A 26,529-nucleotide genomic window follows, 5' to 3' on the forward strand; every position below is an offset into this window, starting at 1 on the left:
AAATACACACATATATATATATATATATATATATATATATATATATATATATATATATATATGAATAAATAATTTAAGACAAAGGAGTAAAGAATATACCGTGGGAAAAAGACAGTCTCTTCAATAAATGGTGCTAGGAAAACTGGACAGACACATGCAAAGAAATGAATCTAGACCACTATCTTATTCCACACACAAAAATCAACTCAAAATGGATTAAAACTTAAAATAGTCCTGAATCCATAAAACTTTTAGAAGAAAACATAGGCAATGAGCTCCTTGATATCAGTGTTGGCATGGAATTTTTGAATCTGACCCCAAAAGCAAAGGCAACAAAAGTAAAAATAAACAAGTGGGACTACATCAAACAGAAAAGCTTCTGCACAGCAAAGGAAACCATCAGCAAAATGTAGTGGTGACCTACTGAATGGGAGAAAATATTTGCAAATCATATATGATAAGGAGTTAATATCCAAAATATATAAAGAATTCAAACAACTCAATAGTGAAAAACAATTTGATTAAAAAATGGGCAGAGGATCTATGTAGATATTTTTTCCAAAACACATACAGACGGCCCACAGGCACATGAAAAGATGTTCAACACCACTAATCATCAGAGAAATACAAATCAAAACCACAATGAAATATCACCTCCCACCTGCTATAATGGCTATCATCAAAAAGACAAGAAATAACAAGTTTTGTAGAGGATGTGGAGAGAAGAGAAACTCTGTACACTATTGGTGGGAAAGTATATTGGTGCAGCCACTATGGAAAATAGTAAAAAGGTACTTCGAAGTTTAAGAACAGAGCTACCATATGATCCAGCTATTCTACTTCTGGGTATTTATCCAAAGAAAATGAAAACACTAATTCAAAAAGATATATACACTGCTATGTTCATTGCAGCATTATTTACAATACCCAAGATATGGATATAACCTAAATTTCCATTGGTGGAGGACTGGATAAAGAAGACATGCTATATATACGCAATGGACAACTACTCAGCTGCAAAAAAGGAAACTTTGCCATTTGCAAGAACATGGAGGGACCTCAAAGGCATTATGCTAAGTGAAGTAAGTCAGAGAAAGACAAATACCATATGATTTTACTTATATGTGGAATATACAAAACAAAACAAACAAAGAAAATGAAACCAAACTCAGATATAGAGAACAGATTCATGGTTATCAGAAGGGAAGGGGGTTGGAGGGTGGGTGAAATGGATGAAGGGGGACAATCGTATGGTGACAGATGGTACTAGACTTATTGCGGTAATCACTTCACAGTGTATACAAAGATTAAATTACTATGTTGTACACCTGAAACTAACATGGTACTTCAACTAAAAAAAAATCTATGTGATAACATTTGAAATAATTATTAGAATGACTTACTTTCTTCTTTCTTGCTAATAATCGCAGGCAGAGTATAAATCTAAAAAACAAAGGAAGTCAGTCAGTTACTTGCAATTAATGACCCAGCACAGAAGATTACCAGGGTGATATTGGTACATTGATACACAAAGGGAGTGTCTTGATTTCAAGGTCTTACAACTACTGTGTCCACAATGCCATCTCCCCAACCTGACTTCCAAGCCTCCCACTCCTTTCCATCCCCGGCTGTCCTGCCCTGGGCAAAGTTTTACCTCTTTCCCTCTGATCTAAGCATCTTATTCTATTCTCCAACATGATGCATAATTTCCCTTCTTCAGGAAGTATCTCATGATGGATTTCACCTGATTGTTCCTTCCTTAAATTATCTGCTTAGCGTTTTTTTCTCAGTGTGTACAATCCTAACTTGTACTTGTTGAGCTATCACACTGTCTTCTAAATTTCTTCTAGGTCAGGGCTTGCCCCTCAACTGTTAGTGGTAAAGAACCAATCTCCTTTGTTTTTAATTTTTAATCTGTCACTGACTGACATTTTTATAAATTACAATAAAATTTAAAGGTAATACACATAATAAAGAATAGATGCAGAGTCCAAATTTTTTATTATTAAATTCAACAGATGTAAAATGACTTCTCATTGCTATAAAATTTTCCAGATGCTTAATCATAATCTCTGCACTCATCTTATTGTAGCCTGGTAACGGTTTGTAGGATGGACTCAGTCTGGGGACCACACTTTGTGTAGCTGTGTTGTTGCATAGGTACTTTTCAGAAGAATGGTCACAGGTTCTCTGCCATTTAAAAGATAGTTTTCAAGGGACAGGCTGGTGCATCCTATTTGCTCTGTGTGCTCATGCCTCTAATCATTTATTGCAGTGTTCTTCACAAAAGTTATCAATGATTTATTCCCTTTTTTATATAAGCCTCCCTGATAATTTTAAGTAAATTATGTCAACATCAAAATAACTATTATAAAAATGGGGATCTGGATAGAGGGAAAATGTTAAGCCACAAACAGTTTTAGCAAAGGAGATTTTTAAACAATGGTCTAGGACCAGGATTAGTTCTTTCCCTGAAACGTGTTCATCATGTTGATCATAAAGCCTAGCACAAGCCTTGCAGAGTGGGCACTCAAGAATTATTAACTAAATAAAATAATCTAATCAATGTAGCCAAATTAATGATAATAAGTAATTTTTTAAAGTAATTTTAGGGTTTTAAATTAGTCCTGGAAGTCCCCTGGGGAAATGAATTAAGAAGTTGGTGTTATGTGCCAGTGACGCAACACTAGGAAAACAGTAAGAGTCTCTACTCCTCTATTTGCTATTTTAATATTTTCAAATACACTACAGACATATAAAATTTTTTTCAGATGTACTTTGCAATTATTAGAACAATAAAATCTAAATTACAGAATATGTCATATCCCTACCGGTTCCTTCCCATCCATGGCTTCAAGCCAGAGTTTCCGATTAGCTTCTGAAAAGGCTTGCAATGTGATGATTCCATGCCTATTAAAAAATATTTTATATATTCAATTTACTACTTTTATGCCTTTACACATTAATTATTTTTTTAAAATTCTTAGCTAACTTTAAAAGTAAAATTTAAAGAAAAAGCAGGAAAGAGAAAAAAGAAATGAAAAGAGAGAAAAGAAGATAGGAAAGAGAAGAAAAAAGAAGGAATTTAAAAAATGACATCAATAAGTGTTTTAGGTATAAAACTATCTGAAGGAGCTTAGGCTCATACTATTTCCCCTGAAATGACCAAAAAGGATGAAAAGCTACATTCACAGAAGTTCAAAAGCACCAAAACATTCCACAGTATGAGAATGATTAAGATTATGACCCAACGTGGTACAACTAGTCACTAAAAATAATTACAATGAGTATATAGCAATATGGAAAGCCTTATACTATAACCAGTCAATTATTAAGAAGACACTAAAACTAAAGTGTTTACATATACAATGATCACAATATTACAATTAATATGTATAAAAACAACTCTCTCCCATGCACCCATTCTGAGATAGCAACTTGAGGATGTGCTTCAAGAAACAAGCAAGCAAAGGGAGGAAGGAAACCAATATAAGAGAGAGAAAAATAGAAAATTCAGAAAAAAGTAAAATTAATCTAATTAATTGTGGAGGCTGTCCATAAGATAAAAAGAAAACTAGAGGGTTCTGAGAAAAGGTACATGAAGAAGGAAATTTCATTTAAATATTGTGTGGTTAAAAGCCTGGAGTGAGTTAAAACTGTGATAAAGGCATATATCTCTAAGTAAACAGGAAAACAGCTCATTAGACTGATAGGAAAAGGGAAAATGTATTATAAAGATCAAGGTAATTTTATCTTAGAGAATTTAAGTCAGTGTAAAACACAAATAATAACAACAATCAATACTTGTTGGCTGTTTATTATGCACCAAGCACTGTGTTATAAGTATGTCTCCTTTATTATCTCATCTATTCCTCACAACAACCCTTTGATGTGGGTACTGATTATCCTTGTTTTACAGATGAAACAACTAAAGCACAGAGTTTAACAGTGTGCTCCAAGGATATATCTAGAAAGTGTCGGAAAAAAGAAAAGAGAAACCACTAACATGTTGGTATTTATCTACATAGAAAAACCAGAAGTTCCTACCACAAAACTATTAAAACCAAGAGTTCAACAACTGTACTGTATATAGATTGATATATAAAAAAAAAAATTAATAGCCTTTCTCTATGGCAATCTTAACCATAAAACAAAAAAAGAGTTTCTACTAAAGAACTTTATTCAAAATTTAAATAAAAAGAATATACCCGAAAACAAATCTGAAAAAAATATATATGTAAAAGATATGTAAAGTCCTTGGGAGAGTTCAACTCACCATTGATTAATTTATTGAAATTTAATAACTTTAATGGAACTCCAGTCAAAAATCCCAAAGGATGTTTTGGAGAGAAAGGGAAACTTAATAAGCAGATCTATAAAGCATAAGAACACAGGGCCAAAATAGCTAACACTATTTTAAAGAAGCATAAGAACAAGGCCATGCCCTACTAAACAGTTAACAAGCTATCGTACGTAAGCTATAGTATATAACAGTGTATATAATATGTCAGAGTATATGTACAGTGTATACACACACACACACACACACACACACACACACAAAGCTAGAGGTATTCAGAAAAGCATAGTGGTAATGCAGGGGAAGAAAAATAGATTATGGAATGCAACACAGATCAAGAAACATACTCCTCCTTATTTTGTTTCTATTCTACTTGTATTGAAACAATAAAGGAACAGAGCTAAATAATTCCACTACATGATAAGCTTGAATGCACAAAGAGCTTTATGTCTCTCCCAATATTCTGTGGCTAAGAATGCCCAGAACAGTGTTGTGTACATGGTAGGCACTGATTTTCACTGGCTAAAGGAAGCTTATGGAATTTGCAGTTGTGTCTTATTATTCCTTGGGAACAAGACCACTAGATTTCAAAATCATACAAAAAGGCTGACCCAGGAGTCATGAACAATGCCGTCAGGTTTCTTCATTTTGATGGGGACCTCGGTCCACAATATGCACTTTCTCCTAAGGCAGTCATCTTTATTGATTTTTCCAGATTCTTCTCTGAGTGATATTACCCTTTGGTAGCACTCTGTGTCTGAGTTATTTTTTCGAAAGCATCATGCAATACTTATTTGTTGAATAAACAAGTGAAAGAATGAAATAAACATATATATTGTCTTTAAAAAAGAGACTGAAAAACAAGCACTTTATGCTGTTTCATATTTACATCTATACATAGAAACAAATAATTTAGATTATTAAAAAATATAAAGTGAAAAGTTCAAACCTTTCGACTACTTCTATGTCAAAGCAGAATCGTTTATCAATTGAATCTGTCTTTCGTCGGATACAGGATTTTAATTTAAACATTTCTGGTGAGCTAGTAACGAGGCCATTCTGAAACAAGAAGTGGAGCACATTACTGACATGATGACAAGGTGAACTGAAATATATTAAATACACCACCTAAAGTTTCCATATTAAGATGACAACTTAGAGTACAGTTTATGTATAAAGATCATAATCACATCCTGTTTCTATAAATACAAAGACTTCTGCCTAATGTTAACTGCCCAACTGTAATACACCAAACCATTTATTAATAAATTAATCACATATACATGTTTTATTCAAAGAATTCTGTGACATGCCTGTCTAGTACCCTTCAACATATTTACTTACAAAGTTAAATTATACTATAATATGTGTGTGTGTGTGTGTTTGTATTGGAGCCGTAGAGTATTAAATGATAGCTGGCTCAAGCCTCAAGAGAGCTACCAAAATTATAAAGTTCTAGTAGATACTTGCTATAATGCTATTACTATCATGCACACCACGTGATTCCCCTGCTGGTAACCGACTAGTAGTCTGCTGCTAAAACTAAACTAAACCTCTTTTGACAGGATCCAACATAGGCTCAATTCATAATTCTCTTCTATACCTGAAATGCCAGTCAGTTTTAAGGGGAATATTTACCTAATGCCTGGTTAATTCTATTGTCTCTGGTTGCAAATCTCTTTTATTAATAGAACTCTGGCTTGGTCTATTTATTATTAGCTCACTGACTGTCACATAAACTGACTTTTGGGCAATATCTTTTCTTATGAAACTTTTAGAGTAGAAACTAGGCATGATTATAGCATTTAATAACTTCTTGTGAGAGTAGCCACCTAAGGTTTCTTTTTCTCTGGTATGTTCTCCTTTATTTTATGTCTCTTACTTTGAATTATTAGACTCTAATGAATGCCCAAGCACAATAAGTTTCAGCTGATGTATTTGAGTATGTGTCTAAGTTAGATCAACATTTACCTCTGCCATGATCTATACCACAAATTAGCTGAGTAAGTCACTTACTTTCTATTGTCTTTATTTTTTAATCAGGTAAAATGAGGCTAGCCTAAATAATCTTTAGGATAACTCCCAGCTCTAGGATTCTTAGATGACGGCTCAATTATTTAATTCACAGGTCCAATTGTTTGCCATATTCATATCTTAACTCACAAAAAGAGTGTACACTACATGCAATAAAGGCGTTGTATTCTGTAGCACTTCCGCATATAAGGTACACTTTGTTCTGTACTGTTCACTACCCATGCGAGACATTCAGTGACTGATTTACTTTAGGGGTAAATAAGCATTGATTGATTTCTTCTGAGAAACTTTGCTGGCCAGCGTTTCAGTAAGTAGTACACAGTGCAGAAAAGGAAGTGGCATGCAGGGGCAAACCCGGGCTCCCACAAGAGACCACCTGGAAGAAAGATGCAGACGCAGTGAGCCTGGACCAGCCACTGACAGTCTCTATGGGCTGCTGGCCAACCAACAACGCAAACAACTCTGCTGCCAGGGATAGGAGATGACACCTACCAAGGTGTCCCTACATTTAATATAACTGCTTATAAACATTCCATGGCCAAAATAAAAGAAAAATCCTGGCCACTCTTTATAAGTCTTCAAGGTCACTAAAGAGAGAAAAATTTTTGACTTTTCAATTTTTAAAAATTGTGAGCACGTTTATTAGAAAAATAAACACACATGATTTTTGTTTGTTTTGCTTCCATTACTTAAATAACAAGCTCAATTAAAAAACAAAAACAACTCACCATTTTCCCACTGGATTTCATTTCTGAAACACTCATTGTAAATGTTTTACTTCCCTTATCATATGTACAATAGTGTTTAATCCATGTAAAACCAAGCGGTCCTAGTGTAAGGAAACAAACATTACAGATTGTTAATAAATGATCTGTATCTAAGTTTGTACAGTTTTCGATGCTATGAAACACAAGTGAGTATTTCCATAGACCATGCAAGTTGGGAATGCTTACTGTGAGTGAGAAAGGCTAGTCTGGAGCAAGAGTGGTATAGGGTAGAGTGTCTTGCAGCCAAACAACTTGGCTTTATTTACAGTACCGACACTCACTCTGTAAACTCAAGAGTTACTTTAGATCTGAACTTCAGTTATCTCATCTGTAAAAGTGGTATACTTGCATCCCGTAGAGGTAGGAAGCATGAGAAATGACAGTCTGAGGTACTATAACAGGTCTTCTTACTTCTATCTTTGTCCTCTATTTTTGAAACTGCCAGAAATACCCTGCTAAAAATTTAGCCAGGTCATTTCACCCCTTTGTTCAAAACTCTCCAGTCATTTCCCACATTACCCCAGATAAAAACCAAAGGCCCCACATGATCTGGCTCCTCAGTATTGATCTCACTGCCTTTTGCCTCATATACTCTACTCCAGCTACACTGGCCCTCTTGCTGATCTCAGCACTCAGTGAATGCATTTCTACCCCAGAGCATTTGCACTTAACTGGACTACTTTTCCTTCAGATAGCTGCATGACAATGTCATTTCTTTCAGGTCTTTTACTAAATGCCACCTTTATAAAATGGCCTTTTCTGTAGAGATAGCTAACATCACAACACCCTCACCTTGATATTTCTTATGTCTCTTTCTTGTTTTAACTTTATTTCTTCACTTTACCACTGATATGACTAACATTTTACTAATTCACCCAATTTATTGTCTGTCTCCATCACTAAGGCTCTATGAGAACAGGAACAAGTGATGTCCTGCTGACTAGTATATTCTTAATCCTTAGAACAGGGACAGACATACAGTTGTTCCTCAATAAAGATTTGTTAAGTGAAAGAAGGAATGAATCACTCATCTTTCTCTAAGACTTTACTGACCATAGAGTTATTTCCTCTTAACACTAATCTGAAAAAAGTGAATTCAAATTACTCTTTAAAAGGAAAATAATTTCTACCATTTATATTAAAAGCTGTATATGTAAACTGCTCACTTTCTTTTTCCCCATAAACACAATCCTGCTGTGGTGTGCAACCCTTTCCCATAGTGTGCCACTTAATCATCCAGTAGTCTTAAAAACTGTTTAATGATGCTTCACCAGGGCACAGGGATGCACCATAAGTTCAATTTTTTCATGACCCGGGTAGAAAACCTTCAGCTTTTCCCCAGGGAAGCCAATTATCCTGCACCCAAATGCCGTAGAGGGCTGAGAGGGTTGAAAATGGAGTTTGTTTCCTATAGCTTCTTCATGTAGGGTCCCATTTGGCTTAACACCTGGATCTCTCTAGCAACAATTATGTACAATGTTATTGCTGGCTTGGTTTTACAACCATATATCCAAAAGCAAGAAACTGAATTGTAAAGATGCACCACTTGAGAAAAGTGTTTCATGAGCCATTTGAATTTTTTTTCTATAATAATAGTGCCCTTGGTGTCATGTTTAGCTTTAACCACTCCAGATTTTAAAATTATGGGGTGCAGCTATATACTTGATAATCACAAAAGATTACTACAATTAACTTCAATTCTGTTTTGGGACCATTTCACGCTATAATACTTAACAATACTTGTTGATAACTCTGTTACATGTGGTGTAAAACACTTACAGGCTTAGAGCTGATTAGTGGAAAGTGGCTGGATAGAAATCCTTATAGTGACTTTACTACTTAGGAAGCGATTTATGAAGCAATATTAACTGTAATTTTTAAATAAAGCTGCTGCAACACTCTGATGACATTTTAGACCCAAGGTGTTTTTTTCCTGCCTCCATCTTAAGTTCAGAACCTCATGCATTCAATCTTCAAGTGTGCTGCACACACATGCTGCTTTCTTTAAAGTTGCCTGGCACCAGGCCAGGGCAGACGTTCTTAGGCAAGCAATTCTGAAGTCCCTAAAAAAAGTCTGGGTAAATAGAATTTATTATAGCTCTAAAGTTGCAAAACAAAACAAGATTTTACCCAGTGATCATCTGAGGTTGCTGAGATGATGTCTGTGGAATGGGAGGGAATTAACATTCACTGAATACCTACTAAGTGCCAACATTTTATCTAGGAACTTTTAAAGTCAGACATTATAAAGTACATTTTACATAAAAGAAAATAAAGCTTAAGAGCTGCAGATGGTACTACTTTCTTCATCAATAGGACATGTGATTGGAGTTGTTCTTTTCAGAGGAATGATATTTTTCAGGAGTTGTCTTAAGAATTAAATGAGACAAATATAAATTACACAGAATAGTAAGGGCTCCTAGAAGCACAGTGGTATTATTATGCACCACTACTGATAACAAAGACACTTTACATACACTATCTCTAATTCCTGCAATATTATTGTGAGACAGATATAAATATCCCTCTTCTATAAATGAGGAGACTGAACTCAGAAAGTCGCCTACCGAGAATCACCCAGTTAACAGGTAGCATAAAATTCCAACATAGTTCTGTCTGACTCTGGACCCCATGCTCTTCCTGGTTAAACTGGAGTCTACTAGAACGTAATTTAATGTTTGCCTAGAGGTGGGTAACATACAAACCACATATCCAGATAAAGTGGAATGCTATGTCTAAACAGCAATAATCTGCTACCACCCCATTACATCCATCTCCATTTATCACTCAATTTACAGCTCTGATATTTACTATTGATCACTGGCTGCTAGTTGTGTGAGTTAATCTTGTGCCTTCCATTACAGAATAAACACCCTGAAGCCATATTCTTCATCTCATTTTCTGTTCCCCACAGGACTTATTCAGTGACAGCAAGAGTACAATCAATATGTCTTAGTGAACTGGTCAGATTTTCTTAATATAAATCCTTTCAAAGATTCCAAGTAGAAAGGGGCTTTGCATACTTGTCCCTTATAGAAAAATAATTCCAACAGCATATAAATCCATTCATTTTTTCTTTTTAAATCCCTAGGCAAGGGGAAGAGGGGTGGATGGTAAGTGGGAATTAAAGGAGGGAGGGATTATATTGGGGCATAAGAACACTTTTGAAGGTGATGAATATGTTCATTATGTTGATTGTGGTGATGGCTTCACAGGTGCATACATATGGCAAAACTGATCAAACTGTACTTTTTAAATATGTGCAGTTTGATGCATGCCAAGTTTACCTCGCTAAAGCTATAAAAATAACACAGGTAGATATAGAGAAAAATGGAGATGGAAGCTGCCGTGGGAGCAGGAAGACAACATCATAAGAGAGGATGCTAAAAAGAGAGGAGCCCAACTGTGAGAGCCTTGAATGCCATGCACGGCCAGGGCCATCACAGGATAGGCACAACCAAGCAAGCACTGCAGGGAGCTGCTGGAAGCTCTCTGAGAATGCACTGAGCTGGACAAGCTTGGAGGAGAAAAGAGAACAGTTAGGAGGTCACTGCAAGACTGTGGAGATGGAGAGAAGGTGTGGGTTCAAAGTTAATCGACAAGATAAACGGACAGACTTGGTCCCAGGCTACAGAGAGACACTAGAGTTGAAGATTTACCTGAGTTTTGTAGCCTAAGAGTAGATGTTATCATTTAGAGGGACAGGAACTCTCAGAAAAAAAAGGTCAGTGCCACAAAGGACTTTATGATCAGTTCAGCCTGACTCAGAGGAGAAGTCAGGTATCTTAGAACAAAAGATACCAACATCAGACAGGTGCATAAAACACTGCATTTTGTCCACCCATCCAGCCCTGAAATTATTAAAGGAACTATGCTTTTATTTTTATTTTTTAAAACATCTTTATTGGAGTATAATTGCTTTACAATGGTGTGTTAGTTTCTGCTTTGTAACAAAGTGAATCAGTTATACACATACATATGTCCCCATATTTCTTCCCTCTTGCATCTCCCTGCCTCCCACCCTCCCTATCCTACCCCTCTAGGTGGTCATAAAGCACTGAGCTGATCTCCCTGTGCTATGTGGCTGCTTCCCACTAGCTATCTATTTTACGTTTGGTAGTGTATATATGTTCATGCCACTCTCTCACTTTGTCCCAGCTTACCCTTCCCCCTCCCCGTATCCTCAAGTCCATTATCTAGTAGGTCTGTGACTTTATTCCTGTCTTGCCCCTAGGTTCTCCATGACCTTTTTTTTTCCCCTTAGATTCCATATATATGTGTTAGCATACGGTATTTGTTTTTCTCTTTCTGACTTATTTCACTTTGTATGACAAACTCTAGGTCCATCCACCTCACTACAAATAACTCAATTTCATTTCTTTTTATGGCTGAGTAATATTCCACTGTATATATGTGCCACATCTTCTTTATCCATTCATCTGTTGATGGACACTTAGGGTGCTTCCATGTCCTGGCTATTGTAAATAGAGCTGCAATGAACATTTTGGTACATGACTCTTTTTGAATTATGGTTTTCTCAGGGTATATGCCCAGTAGTGGGATTGCTGGGTCGTATGGTAGGAACTATGCTTTTAGTTTGATACAAATTCCAACAGCTGGGGAATGGGTAAGCAAACCACGGCACCACCCAATGGATAAACTCCCAAGTAGCAATTGAACAGGGCATATTTGAAGGTTATGTACACAAGAATTTTGCTAGGTAATCCAAAGCTTTTTTGTTTAGAACAAGATATTGTATACTCACAAAGCTTTCAACAACTGTGTTAACAATGAGGGGGGGAATCTCAAGAAATAAAGTATTACTGAGTTAAAATGAATAAAAACTCTTCAGGCAAGAGGATGGCACCTCCTCTACCAGATGCAGGTTTGAACAGGCCTCATTATCCACAAATTCTTCCACTCAGCAAAATGTGAGCTCCCCTCCAGGTGCCCTCACAGTGAGGCTCTCAAATATGGAATAATTATTCAGTATTCAAACATTACCTTAGAGTCCTGAGTCAAATCCATATACTGTATATATGACCAAAGAATCGGTCTTTTTCAAGAAATTTTGGTAAAACCTATTTATGATATTCTAATTAGAGAATAGATAGGCAGGTAATCAGATTTACCATTTTAACATCTGAAAGCAGCAGACTGGTCAAACGTAGATAGTTACGAGACAGGAAGTCCTGGAACCGGACCTCCTGAGCCAGCAGCCCTCTACCACCTATGTAGTAATAAATGTTTGCCAAGATAACTGGATCAAACTGTTATTCGCTTGCATATTGCTAAGGAACAAATGAGCATCACCTAGGCATGTAAAATATAAAATATGTTGGCATTTTAGTGATCATTTTGCATCATGTCCAAAAAACTTTCACAGTCAACCAAACATCTACAGCTTCCGCATCTCAAACCCTTTAACTATAATGTCTTCTAACCAAAACAACTACATTGATGTATTGTCTACGGATAGGGAGACTTGGAGCAGTGCTACTGCATGTAGTCTGTTAGTCCCAGTATGTGAGAAAAAGTACAGAAAGTGAGAATAAGCATTTCAAAACTTTCAGAGCAATTTGAGATTACTGCAAAATACAAGCACGTAATTTTGTGTTTTACGAGGACACTGGTCCATGATGCACTGGAAATAAAAAACAACTGTTCCTTTAGCACAAACAGTAAGAGAGTGCTTTAGGGCATTCTGGTTTGAAATAGAGAGTTAATTTAGTCACACTCGTTCTACTTTATGACAAGAAAGGACCCTAGTTATACAAGTTTGAAGGGCTTTTTATTAATTTTTGTGAGAAAAAACTTTCTTAGTGTGAGGCAATTATAGTAGTGTTCTATTGGGTCTGATGCTTATTTCCTAACATCAGGAAGTAAAGAGTGCCAGTTTGACATTACATAATTGCCAACTTTACTCCTGAAAACTGTCAGAGCACAGAATTAAATGAAATAATGCTGCTGAAGGGGAAAACTATTACCAAAGTCACCAAGATGATTCATCTGATAAAGGCTTTGATTTTTAATTCTCCATGAAACTTTAAATTGAGATTAGATATCACAATTAAATTCTAAACCTGAACTCGTGTTACTATATCATCATGAAAAGTGTAAGTTCCAAGTTCAATAACATACCAACTTAGAGAATCTGATGGTGCAAAGGGGAAGAACTTCCACACTTAGGTGGCAGTGGTTGGCAGAGCAGACTAAGTAGGATAAAGCTGTCAGGAATTTCAGTCTTCCTACTTGAAGGAAAAGAAACTAACCAACTCACTTCTCACAGAAACAGAATGTTAATCATAAGAGACATTAACTTCTGTCTTTGCAACTCACGTTTCTCCTGGACATAAAGGTAGCCTTCCATCGTCCACTGGCTGGGTGGTCTGTAATCTTGACTGGCAGATTTCATCCTTTGCATCAACCGCTCTACCTCTTGTCGCGTACTTTCAAAATTATTCCTTGTCTTAAGTAAACAGAAACAACAATTTTCTTCATTGTTTTCTACCAGTTTTGAGGAACCTCCAGCCTAAAGTTTCAAAACTGCAAATGGTGCAAAGGATAACCTCGATTCTTTCAGGACTGTTCACCATATCCACAACCCTCTCCGTTGAATCCTAGGCTCTAATTTTGAATTACTTTAGTGAAACTGTGCTGAATGACCTTCTGCATGTTTCTCTTTGAATCTCCGTGTGTGTGTGTGTGTGTGTGTGTGTGTGTGTGTGTGTTTCATCCAATTTCCTACTTAACATTACCTAGGGGACAACTTATAGTTTTACAAATACACAATACTAAATAGAGTTCTATATGCCATAATACCTAAGGTAAAAAGGAAGATACACAGGGACTTAATTTCTTTTGGGGGTTAAAATAAATCCACATACTTTTGATATGTGTGGCACTTACCAAGAAAAAAGTTCATCACTTTTATTCCAAGAACTTTTCTGAAGACATATCACTTAGCTTGTTTTTCAGAAATCCTAATATAGTTATCAAGAAGTCAGTGCATAAATTAACTCATAAAAATGAACAGGTTTCCAACTTCTAACTTCTTCTATTGTAAGAAATAGCTTATTCACATCATAGCATGTTTACTTAAGGGAAGACACAGAAAGCATAAGGCTTTTCTCTATGAAAATCAATTTTGTATTCAGGCCACATTATCTCAACAATATTCATTTGGAAACATAAAAATCATCACCACCCAACTTTAAGATTTTGTTATGGCCCCTACTAAAAGACCTGAATCTCAAAGTAAGTTAATTTGCTGCTTTTCCCTTTTAAACATAAGAATCAGAATTTTTTCTAATACTTTACCTGTCTCCTGTTCTCAAATCCCAGGAATCTTACTGTAATTGCATTTAATATGGAAATAAATAATAAATTACTTTGGATTTTATAATTTTCCCTTTTAATATTTACTAAAAAAGCCCAAATGCATTCCATATTGAAAAACAATGGAATGAATTGAATGTGAAATCGATTCTGCTAGAAAATCTAGGTTAAATAAAAAGCTAAACTTGAAACACAGGTGGAATAAATCCAATCACATATTTCTCATGGGACACTCCAACTCCATATTTCTATTTGCTGAACATCTTCATAATGGCAAGAATCAGGTAAGGAGTGAAAGGCAGGCTTTTTATAGAAAAGTAAGTGAAACCTTCACAAATTATTTTAGCTACAGAGTACTAGACAGGGTTTCAGAAATAACTTTTAATTTATACAAAATCCTCAACAATTAAGATTTTGTTGTCATATTTGATAAGCAGAAATGGATTGGCTAACTTTTTTTTGAAGTGTAACTGGTGTTCAGCATACATAAGTCAGAATTTGTCTAACTATGCAATCAGATATTAAAAGGATTGATTGGAGAACTTTACAAAATAAACCCTGACAGAAATAGATAGGATGTTTGTAAATAATTCTCCCTGTAGCTTTAAAGCAGTTATTATGAATGCTTCAAACCCACATTTAAATTTATTTTTACAAAACACTAAATATCAGCTATGTAATAGTACAACTTCAGGGAGGAAAGGGACAGAGTGTGAAAGTCCACCTGTTCATTTCACAAATATAGAAATTCTGCCCTCTCAGGAAATACAACTTGCCTAAGGTCACCCAGTAAAATAATGAAAACACTAGATAAAGGCAAACGCTTCCAATCTTTCTGCACCTCAGATATTTTTATTTTTATGAAATTTGCCAGTATATATTTTTCTAACTCTAAAGAGTTAATAAGATTTACTCTTTCCTGGCATACTTTCAACCAGCAATTATAAAAAAAATTAGTAAATTTAATAAGTGGTTTTTCTAAATGAGTAAGCTTTTTTTGTACTTAGATAAGTTTTTAAAAGATTCCAAGGTTCAATTTGGTCATAACTCAGTTGCCCTGGGATCATCTTATTCACTAAGGAGAGGCAGTGAGAACAGGTATAGTCTTACGTTCTGCAAGTTGAACTGCAGCTGTTGTTTATATGGTGCAAATTCCTGGGCGAGTTCATATCCCTCGTGGTAAAAAGTAAATAAACCCTGAAGGAATGACAAAAGCTGCAAAAATAAAGAGATACAAAAGAAACCATGAAAACGTGTTTTTTAAAAATGATGATCAAATATAATAAATTAGAGAAATTATATTTCATTCTAATCTCTCAAGCTAACAAATTTTGAATCTCCTTACCTAAGTAGGCACTAGAATTATGGATGTGAAACAGAAGACATGGAAGTTAAATTTTTCTTTTTGGTAGACGTGATTTAATATTTAAGTCTTGTCATGGACAGGTGTCAAGTCAAGTACTCTAATCTTCCAATGCACTGACGAAATATCCAGGAGAGAATATTAATGGGGATAAAGACCAAAGGAACATAGAAGAGATTCTAACCAAAATAGGGAGGTCAAACATGTGCAGATGTGAGGAAGACTAAACCAGTAAATTAAAGATAAAAGTACCCAAGGAAAGGAATAAGGATGGCCAGATGAAATTAAGAAAAATATCACAAGGTGGCAGTACTGGTTTGGGTATTAAACAGACAACACATAAGCAGCAGGAAGAACTCAAAACAGAGGGAAGAATTGAGCAAAAACATGGTGCTAGATACAGATCTTTCATGTAAGAGCTAGAGTAAAATCTCCTTTAGAAAAGCACAATTTCTATGATCCTAGCCTTCTAATCCCAAATTCAGATGTGCTTATTTATGATGTTCTTATTTGTAAAGCAAGAGCAGTTCTCCATAGAGTTACAGGACACAGTTGTTTATGTGAAATGTTATAACTGAAAAATAATTTACTTAAATTTTTTCATTTAATTCACTGGGATTTTATTCCACAGACATGTCCACCAATTCAATCTCATCCACAACTTCTTCCTACAATAAAGTTAGAAAATATTTTTGAGAAGTGGCTAATGTTTTTCTAATTCAAATAGCATAATATGTCTGTAAACTATTATTTTAAATTAAGGAAGAAACACAATTTGAAACCATTTTCGTATGTGAATAACATCCCGTCATTTCCTCTGTCTGGGGAAGAAGGAGAATTCAGCTAAGCATCAACTGGTATGTGTGTGTGTTATGATTTCCAACAGTTAAATACTGATTCTACAATGACCTAATGCTCTTCTTCCTATAACAAGTCAACTTCTTACAAAATTATGTTCGTTTTGGAAAACATATACTTTCAAATTGGTTTTAAGTTGTTATATTTTAAAGAATTTCCTTCACTTGTTCAACAGTTCCTGATAACGTGTCAAAATGTATTGTTTGCAAATTTTTGAACTATTTTACACTGTCAATTTTACATCAATAATTATTATCAAAATTAAAATTCAATAGCTTATCCTTTAATAAAAGTATGCTATATTTGTTAAATTACCCAATAATTTAAGATATATAGTTTGCACATATTGTGGCCCAACTAAAAAGAACTGTATCTTAAAATAGGATTAAAATTACCTTTAACTGAGGCTTGGATGTGTAGATTTAGAGATTTTCAGAGACAAAATAAGAAAATACTTTTGAAGTATTTAGGCCTTCTAAATATCTGAATAATAGTTTATGAAGTTGTTGGAAGGAGTATTATTTAATTTTTTAATGTCTATAATTAGCCCACAATTAAACTGTCTTATTAGGAACTGGATGCCATAAAAGAAAGATACTATTCTAATATCATGCTAAGTACAAAGAATCTAACTTATAAAGAAGATACTTTAAGAATATCTGCAGTAAATATTCCCATGAAATACCCAATTCCCTGAGATCCATCTCCTATTGGCAACTTCTGGTAAAATTCAGGTTCATTTAGTAGCAAACAAATATGTTTTAATCTCACAATGCATGCTGAGCACACACTAGGAACAGTACAATTCTTTGGGAGGTACAGAAAAATTATATACAAAGAACCACCTATCTTTTACTTTTGTTCCACATCTACTTTGGAAGTAGCATCTGGGAAAGTTTAATAAAGACAGCATGTATGAAATAACTGCCTCTAGATGGTAGCAAAGTTGAATGTTTCTTAGGTTTGAATATATACTCATTCATTTCATCCTCAATAAATTCCATGATGTTAAATTAAGGAAACTTAATAGGACAGCCTGACAATCTTTAAGAATTGCATCTCCTACGTGTCATTTTCTCTGTTCAACGTGCCTGAGTGGGTGGAGTGGTGGGAAAAAGACTACAGTCTCAGCTTACCTTAAAGTAAACTTAACTTTTAAATAACAATAACAATCACTACAAACTACTAGATAGACAGATTAGGTTTTAATATTAAGAAAGGCACTTTTATCATCAGGACAAACTCATATAGCATTTCATTATTCCCAAGGGCTTTAGAATCAAATGACTTCTCCACTCCAAAAACCTGATCAAATGTAAAACCTGATACTGCCTTTATAGATAATCATTTAGCAAAACCCATTACAAGTCAGTAAGGGAACAGCTATTCATAATTTCCCAGCCCATTAATCACCAGATTTCAAGCCTTAAGGGCTCACAGTTACCAGTGATACTGTGAATAGCAAAGTGAAAAAAGGTGTCAGGGTTTAGCATGGGAGTGAGGGGCAGACCTCCGAAGCAATTTGGAGTAATTCCAGTAATTCCAGATGACTGCTGTCTAAACTGAGCAGCACTGGGATAATCAACACAGTGTGATATGGAACAAGGACAGACATATAAATCAGTGGAGGAGAACTGAGAGTCTAGAAGTAAACCCATACATCTATGGTCAACTTATTTTCCACAAGGGTGCCAAGACCATACAGTGGATAAAGAATAGTCTTTTCAACAAAGAATTCTTGGACCACTGGATAGCCACATGCAAAAGAATAGAGTTGGACACCTATGTCACACCACAGACAAAAACAAATTAAAACTGGGTGAACAGAATGGTATGTGTATTATTATACAACCCAATAAGGCAGCTTTTCTTAAAAAAATAAAGCAAACACTTATACACAGAGCACCACAATGTACTAAAAGAGATCAAAATCTTATACAGATGTTTACATTTGGCCACTGAAATCTAAGAAGATTGGAAAAGTAGGGCAAAGGCAAGGGATCAATTTTCGTCCTGTACAGGTGTCTGACCTGCAAGTTACTGCTGTAGTCTTTGCTATTCTTTATGGAGGAAAGAGAAACACGTTAGAGGACAGCTTCAGAATGACTACAGAGTGCTTTAAGTCTAATGCATGTATGCTCAGAGGAGTTTATTGAATGGAAATGAAAAAGTATCAAAATCTAACCCAATAAATGAGAAAACTGAAGAAAAAAAGGAAAGTCAAGGATGGAAAGTGGTCAGTCAACTGTGGCTTAGGGAGACAACTTTTAAAAGAGGTTGATGAAAGAAGGATGGGAGAACAAATGAATGAATGAATAGATATGCACATAGATTCAATTAATTAAAAAAGCCAAAATTTTTTGAAGTCATGGCTATATACTGCCTCAGCAGTAGTCTCACTGGAGTTCCTGAAGGTAAGAATTTCTAAGATCTCAAGGGGATGGAATTCAGATGAAGTGGCAGTAGGGAGAGGTAAAATTCTGTGGTAAAGGAACAAAACCAAGGAAGAACAGAACAGTCAGCTTATCTTTTCAACTAAATGGGAATGAAGAAGGTAACATGGCCATTGATGTGATTAAGCCCAGCAGAAGCTACGTTTAGAACAGGCCTTTACATGATGGATTTTTTTTTTTTTTTGGTTGGTTTCTTTTTTTTTAATTTTTTTAATTTTAAAATTTATTTTAAAAAAATTTATTGGAGTATAGTTGATTTACAATGTTGTGCTAGTTTCAGGTATACAGCAAAGTGAATCAGTTATACATATATCCACTCTTTTTTAGATTCTTTTCCCATATATGAAGTACAAGGGGATGAGTTAGCCAAACACATAGAATGCTTTTTTCTTACTTTCCCAAAATTCTATTCACTATCTAACTGCTATTATAAATTTCAGATGTTCAATGACAGTATCTAGAACTAAATCCAAAAACCAACACAGTTTTTATTTAAAAATATATGAGCTGAGGAGAGCTTTATTGTTTCATTTTTATAGAACAATTGCACTTAGGTTTTTCAGCAGGATACAAATGTAACCTTTAGTCCTACAGTGTTTTTCTTTTTTTTAAATGACATTATCTTATAGTCTCACTTTAATTTTCCCTAAATTAAATTTTCTACATTAAGGCTAACCAATCATATTGAAAAAGAACACAAAAGGTTTGACTTTCAAGACCTGAAAGTCTATATACTATCTGATAGTCTTTTTTTAACTTAGCAAGTAGCTGGTGTTCAGTCTCAAAATTATTCAAATTTTTTAGAGAACCCACAAAGCATTTTATAGTATACTTCATGATATAATAAGTTAAAAAACTAAAGCATGTTAACTAAATTACCTGAAATTTTCTTCAGAAAATGATTTAAAATTAAATTCAGCAGAATAAGGGAAGAGGATCAAAAGCAGTGTGCTTTAGTTTATATTTAATAGTTTATTTTCATTTATCATATGAATTTTAAACATAATTCAAAAAGACTAAAATGAAGGCTAAAAAATACTCTAAAATGAAAATGTTATTATGGAATTTAGATGTATACTTTGAAGAATGTTAAAATTAAAAATGTGTTTTTGAAAAAGCTTTATCTGGCTTTGAAGCCACACTAATAAATGATTCATCAATACTGTTTTCATATCTAGTAATAACAGTCCATGTGAGAGCTCACACTAGCTGATACCTTGCTGATGTTAATAATGAACCAGGCAATTACTCTGTGCATTACCTGCATCGGTTGAGACTCATCACAATCCTGGGAACTACATACAAATTTTTATCCCTGATTGACAGATAAAAACCTGAGGCACACAGACTTTGAAAAGCGTGCCAAATTCACACAGTTATTAAGACTGAAGCCAAATTCCATCTTATTGTCACTCAGCCATTATACTTTTCTTTCTCTACATGGAAAGTGGCCAGTCACCTGTGGCCTGGGGAGACAACTTAAAACAGGATGATGAAAGAAGGATGAAAGAACAGGTGAATGAATGGACAGGTATGTGCCCTGACTCAAGTACCTTTACCAAAGTAAAGGTCAATCTCTTACTTTCTTTTTCTAATTTTAAGGAATCAAAGTAGCTTTACAATCCAATTTTCTAGGGTCATCCATTTTATTTGGTCAGAGCAAGTATTAAGAAGAACTAATTTTTGTAATCAAGTAGCCATTAAAGCAGTAAGTGGTACAAAACTGTAACTTCAGACTTGGGTTCTCGATTCCTGGTTCTCCCCCTCTTTAGGTTTGTGACCTCAGGCAACTAATAATCTTTCTGTGACTTAACTTCCTCATCTGGAAGGATAACAACCACTAATAATAAAGCTGTGGTAGGGTTCATGTGGGAGAACACAGAAAACATGGGACACATAGTAGTTGCTCACAAAACATTAGTCCCAACTAAGTACACTCAAAGGCTATAATCAAAACATACACCAACTGCAGCTGAATGAACCGTAAAGGAGTTGTCATAAAAAGATTCTTTTGGTTTTCTGAACCACAAACTTTCATGTCCCATAACAGACTTCTGAGACACTGGGGTTAAACTCTCTTAGGTAGGTTGTTCATGTTCAGCTACTTCTCAAGCTTTTTCTCCTAATCCCTCAAAATTCCCAGAAGCTCCGGGCAACCCTGAGAAGTAGGAGGATCTTACGGTCAAGAGTCAGGAGATGATGTTTCTCTCTTGATGATCTCTTTTCCCCCATTACAGACCTGAACTCAAATATCTTTTTGGCAAATCTCAAAGGTTGCAGCTAGGACTGCTGGACAGAAATATAATGTGAACCACAAATGCAAACCAATGTGAAATTTTTAACTTTTTGGTAGTCACAAGAAATTTAAACCAAGTGAAATTTAATATTTTGATACAATGTATTCAAAAGATTATCATTTCAACATGTAATCAATATAGAAGAGGTTTTAATGATATTTCACACGCTTTTTAAAAATTTTTTTGTACTAAAGCCTTTTCAATCTAGTATCTATTTCACACTTGGAGCACATCTTAATCTACACTAGTCTCATTTCAAGGGTTTGATAGATATACACAAGTAGTTGCTACCATACTGGGTAGTACAGGTCTAAAATCATGAGTTAGCTACCATCACTTTCTAAATAAAATATGGTAGATAAACAGAGGGGAAAAAAGGCCATTAAAATCATAAAGCTAATGGAGAACTGAGTTTAAAAAGCTGGTTTTCTGTATACTTCAAAAATAATTTATAAAAAATACATAAATGCCCCCTCTTTTTCCCTTGTATTAGACCTAGATTCTCCTTAGAATAATGACACTGTAAGAACATCTATTCCTAATATCATCTGAATATTCTGTAGAAGTTTTATTGTAAGTACAAATTGACCCTTAAACAATTTGGGAATTAAGGACGCCTACACACACACACACACACACACACACACACACACACACACAACCTTTGCAACTCTGTATATATAACTTTACAGTCCTGCCTTGGTATGTTCTGCATCTTCAGACTCAACCAACCAGCAGATTGTGTAGTACTGTGGTATTTACTGAAAAACATCCAAATATAAGTGGGATCCACAAAGTCACACTCATGTTGTTCAAAGATCAACTATCGTAGGATCTTGACATTAATTGAAACAATGTAAAATTATCTCAAATGATCATCATAAAGTAAGAATATTATTTAATGGGAATCACCAGGACTATTTATATTTTCTACTTGATATCATACAATCTGTATGAGATTAGTTGCATCCCTAAAGTATTTTGCTTTACTCTAATGCTTATTTGTTAAATAAATCTCAGGTAAACTGGCATAGACTGCTTCATTTCTGCAGTATAAAACTTTATGCAACAGGAATTGGATTTCTGCAGAAAAAACCCTGCAAAGATGCTAAAGTATCCTCATGTTCTTTTATGTTTATAGCTCCTCCGGGCTTTGTTTTTGAAATTTTGAAAGCTTTTTTCCTGCAAATTGATTTGTAAATGTATAACCTAAAGAGCAACATGCCCATGTTCTATCGCTCCCGTTTCTATTCTTCTCAACATTGGGGTGGAAATTAAGTAAAACCCCGTGGATGAGACTTTGCGGCTGGAAATGAGAAGGAGACTAAACTGACAGTACTATTTGGTTTGGCCAGACATTCTAATAGGAAAAATCCAGCAGCCAGGAAAATATTTTGGAAGAAGGACAAATTTAACATTGACCTTGATTGTGGTGTCACCAGAAAGGCATGCGTTACAGAAGACTTATCATCAGACCATCCCAGTTCGGGATACAGTACAGGGAGAGAAGAAAACACATTTCAATTGAAGGACAATTTCCATTTCTCTTCCTATATTATCACAGGAATTCATAAATTCGTATCATTCCTTCTGTGACCTATGAGCAAACAATTTTACAACCTTTTCTTTATATACCTGGTGTCATCTTACAGAATGGTCTAGTTCACTGTTCCCAGACAGGATGGGCTATAAAAGAGGCTCAGATGGGGAAATAGGCTACCTGCATACCTCTCCAGAGAGAGAGAGGCACTACAGATGTAAAAGGATAATTCCAGGTGTGAGGAAGAACCGCAGAGAAGATGAGCACAGAATATGAAGGGAATGGGAACCGGTAATGAAGGAGTATGAAGGAAAATCATCAGAATTAATGGGGGCATTCTAACAAAGAGCTAAAATTCATAAATTCCAAGAGGCAGGCCATAAGGAGGAAGTTTGCCAGCATGGAGAGAGGCTTCAAAAACCATGATAGACTTCAGAGGCAGAACTTATTAATCCATGAGAAGGGGAGTAGGAATTTTAAGCATTAGTCATCTTCATTGACTAGGGCTTATTAGGCTGACCAGTTGTCCATGAACCCCAGATGAGTTTCGGAGACCCCCCCAAAATTTTTAATCAGATCCTCAAAGCATCTGCTAAATAAGAGGTTATCAATCCACCCTAAGGGGTTTAAGGACTTAGCTCTTTGGCAAACAGAACTTGGAGTCAAGGCTGTCATCCCAAACAGAGGGTTAAAGTTAAATCCCTGAGCCTGTGGTGTGGCCTCTGGTTCCTTAAATCCTTCTAGCTGAAGGGCTCGCCTTAGAAACTTGCCAAGTGTCCAGCAGAAAGTCAGGTGGCTACGGCTGAAGGGAGAGGAGTGAAGCAGAGGTGCTGGGAGCCAGGCAGGGGCTGATGACTCTTCCCAGACTCTGCCTCGTCTCAGTTTCTCATCATCTTTAGGGAATCACTGATGGGCTTTCATCAGGAAATAAAAATTTCAAATATATTTTGAAATGGATCTTCCCTTCTCCATGTCACCTCCACTAAAATAGGAATAGGATATTTTATTTCCCATTATAAATAGATTTTTTATAAACTGACCTAGGAAGAAAAGTATGGCTTAAATTATATATTTGATTGCTTACATATTTTATGATTGCTACTCCATCATCACATGGGAACTGAGCACTATCTTGGCTATAGAACTCACCCTTATTCATCATAGATGATACCTCATGAAGATGCCTACTCAGGCAATATTATAACATATTAGGGTATTACTTGGGAAAAAAATGCTAAGAAAATGAAGCAAGCTTATAAAGACCAGCCACCTGTTCTTTTTCTATAATGCAGTTTACATTAGGGAATCCATTACTTTTTACACTGACTTAGGAAAATAAATGACTTCACTGGAAAGTCAGGCAGGTCCCAGCCTTGCAAGGAAGCAGGGTGGAACAAAGGAAGAAATACAGCCTTACCTATTCTCCCTTCAACTAAAGGTTTGGTAAATGGGTCACTTTAGTGGTGAGGTATATTCCCTTAGGTATATGTAATATACACGCCTTAATTTTTAATTTTAGGTTTCTTAAATCAATAGGCTATTCTTAGAGCAGTTTTAGGTTTATAGAAAAACTGAGCAGAAATTATAGAATTCATAATATGTATAAAATAGATAACTAATAAGAGCCTGCTGTATAAAAAATAAATAAATAAAATAAAATTTAAAAATTCAAAAAAAAAAAGAAATTATAGAGTTCACATACACACCCTTGGCCCCTACCCACACAGAGTTCCAATTATTAACATCTTGCGTCAGTGTGGTACATTGGTTACAAGTGATAACCCAATATTGACATATTATTACTAAAGTTCATAGTTTACATTACAGTTTACTCTTGGTATTGTACATGTTATGAGTTTTGAAAAATGTATAATGAATAACATGTATCCACCATTACAGTGTCTTATAGATTAGTTTCATTGCCCTAAAGTGCTCTGTGCTCTACCTACTCACCTTCCCTCACTCCTCTCTCTCCTTTTATATTTAAAAAAAACGTAATTTTCAACAGAAAAAAACGCAAATTTTGTTTCAGAGATGTACTGTACCTACTATTTTATACGGAAAATAAATCTTACCGGTTCGACAAATTCAAACTTCTTTTTTTCTTGAACCTCTTGAATTTTAAAGACATATTCTAGTGATGCCTCATAGAAGTTTTGATGCTCTCGGTCAATCTGTGTATCTGCCTAAAAAGCACAAAAAAGGCAAATCATGACGCAGGGAGCAATTATTGAAGGTTCTCTGTTAGAGAGGAACTCAAATCCTGTTTTACTCTAAAATCATTAAAAAAAAATTAAGTCCTTCAAAAAGTTTGAATACAGCAATTATTATGTCTTGGGAATACAGAGGCTAGGAAAACACAGTCATTGCCCTCAAGAGCTTATAGTGTTTCAAATGGGAAGAAAAATGCACATACACACACACAGAGAGCAAGCACACAACATTCATTAAAAAATTATTATAAAAGGGGTATGTAAAAATATATGGAAATCTATGGGAATCACAAGAAAGAGACAAATTCTAGGAGAAAATGGTGGTGTTCTGAGTTGAATCTTAAGGTAAATAACTGGCTGTGAAGAGTCAAAGATAAAAACAAGGTCACTCCCATGAAAAAGTAAAAAGGCATGAAAGAGTCTGACAGAGTTTGCCTTCAGAGTAAGTAAGTGGAAGGAAGGAGGGAGAAGCAAGGCTGGAATCACACTATAAAAGATCATGAAAACTGCATAATCTTTGGATTTAACTGAGGAAAAATCATCTGAGATTATTTTTGTATATGGTGTTAGGGAGTGTTCTAATTTCATTCTTTTACATGTAACTGTCCAGTTTTCCCAGCACCACTTATTGAAGAGGCTGTCTTTTCTCCACTGTATATTCTTGCCTCCTTTATCAAAAATAAGGTGACCATATGTGTGTGGGTTTATCTCTGGGCTTTCTATCCTGTTCCATTGATCTATATTTCTGTTTTTGTTCCAGTCCCACACTGTCTTGATGACTGTAGCTTTGTAGTATAGTCTGAAGTCTGGGAACCTGATTCCTCCAGCTCCATTTTCTTTCTCAAGATTGCTTTGGCTATTTGGGGTCTTTTGTGCTTCCATACAAATTGTGAAAATTTTTGTTCTAGTTCTGTGAAAAATGCCATTGGTAGTTTGATAGGGATTGCATTGAATCTGTAGATTGCTTTGAGTAGTATACACCACCAAATGTAAAACAGATAGCTATTGGGAAGCAGCCACATAGCACAGGGAGATCAGCTTGGTGCTTTGTGACCACCTAGATGGGTGGGACAGGGAGGATGGGAGGCAGATGCAAGAGGGAGGAGATATAGGGATATATGTATACGTATAGCTGATTCACTGTGTTATAAAGCAGAAACTAACATACCATTGTAAAGCAATTATACTCCAATAAAGATGTTAAAAAAATCATCAGAATATTAAACAGCAGAGCCACATATTAGGTAAACTCTTACAGAGATAATACTGGTAACAGAGCCCCCAAATGCAAAGCTTCCAAGCAATGAATCATGCTCCATCAATACCATGCACATTCTCTTCCTACTTCTATGCCCACCATCGTCCT

General features: G+C 35.3%; 1 protein-coding gene across 1 annotated transcript in view; it reads right to left on the reverse strand.

Annotated features, from left to right (window-relative positions):
• Nucleotides 1-26,529, reverse strand: part of ARHGAP42 (Rho GTPase activating protein 42) — a 282,967-nt gene that overhangs the window by 47,635 nt on the left and 208,803 nt on the right. Inside the window, exons 6-12 of the mRNA XM_024760359.1 lie at nt 25,026-25,136; nt 15,550-15,654; nt 13,441-13,570; nt 7,063-7,163; nt 5,250-5,359; nt 2,832-2,910; nt 1,404-1,443 (exon numbers count right to left, since the gene is read on the reverse strand). Of these exons, the coding sequence (XP_024616127.1) occupies nt 1,404-1,443; nt 2,832-2,910; nt 5,250-5,359; nt 7,063-7,163; nt 13,441-13,570; nt 15,550-15,654; nt 25,026-25,136 (676 nt within the window). The remainder of the gene's footprint in view (nt 1-1,403; nt 1,444-2,831; nt 2,911-5,249; nt 5,360-7,062; nt 7,164-13,440; nt 13,571-15,549; nt 15,655-25,025; nt 25,137-26,529) is intronic.

The sequence above is a fragment of the Neophocaena asiaeorientalis genome, unplaced genomic scaffold, assembly GCF_003031525.2.
Source record: "Neophocaena asiaeorientalis asiaeorientalis breed wild unplaced genomic scaffold, Neophocaena_asiaeorientalis_V1.1 scaffold601, whole genome shotgun sequence".
Taxonomy (NCBI): domain Eukaryota; kingdom Metazoa; phylum Chordata; class Mammalia; order Artiodactyla; family Phocoenidae; genus Neophocaena; species Neophocaena asiaeorientalis.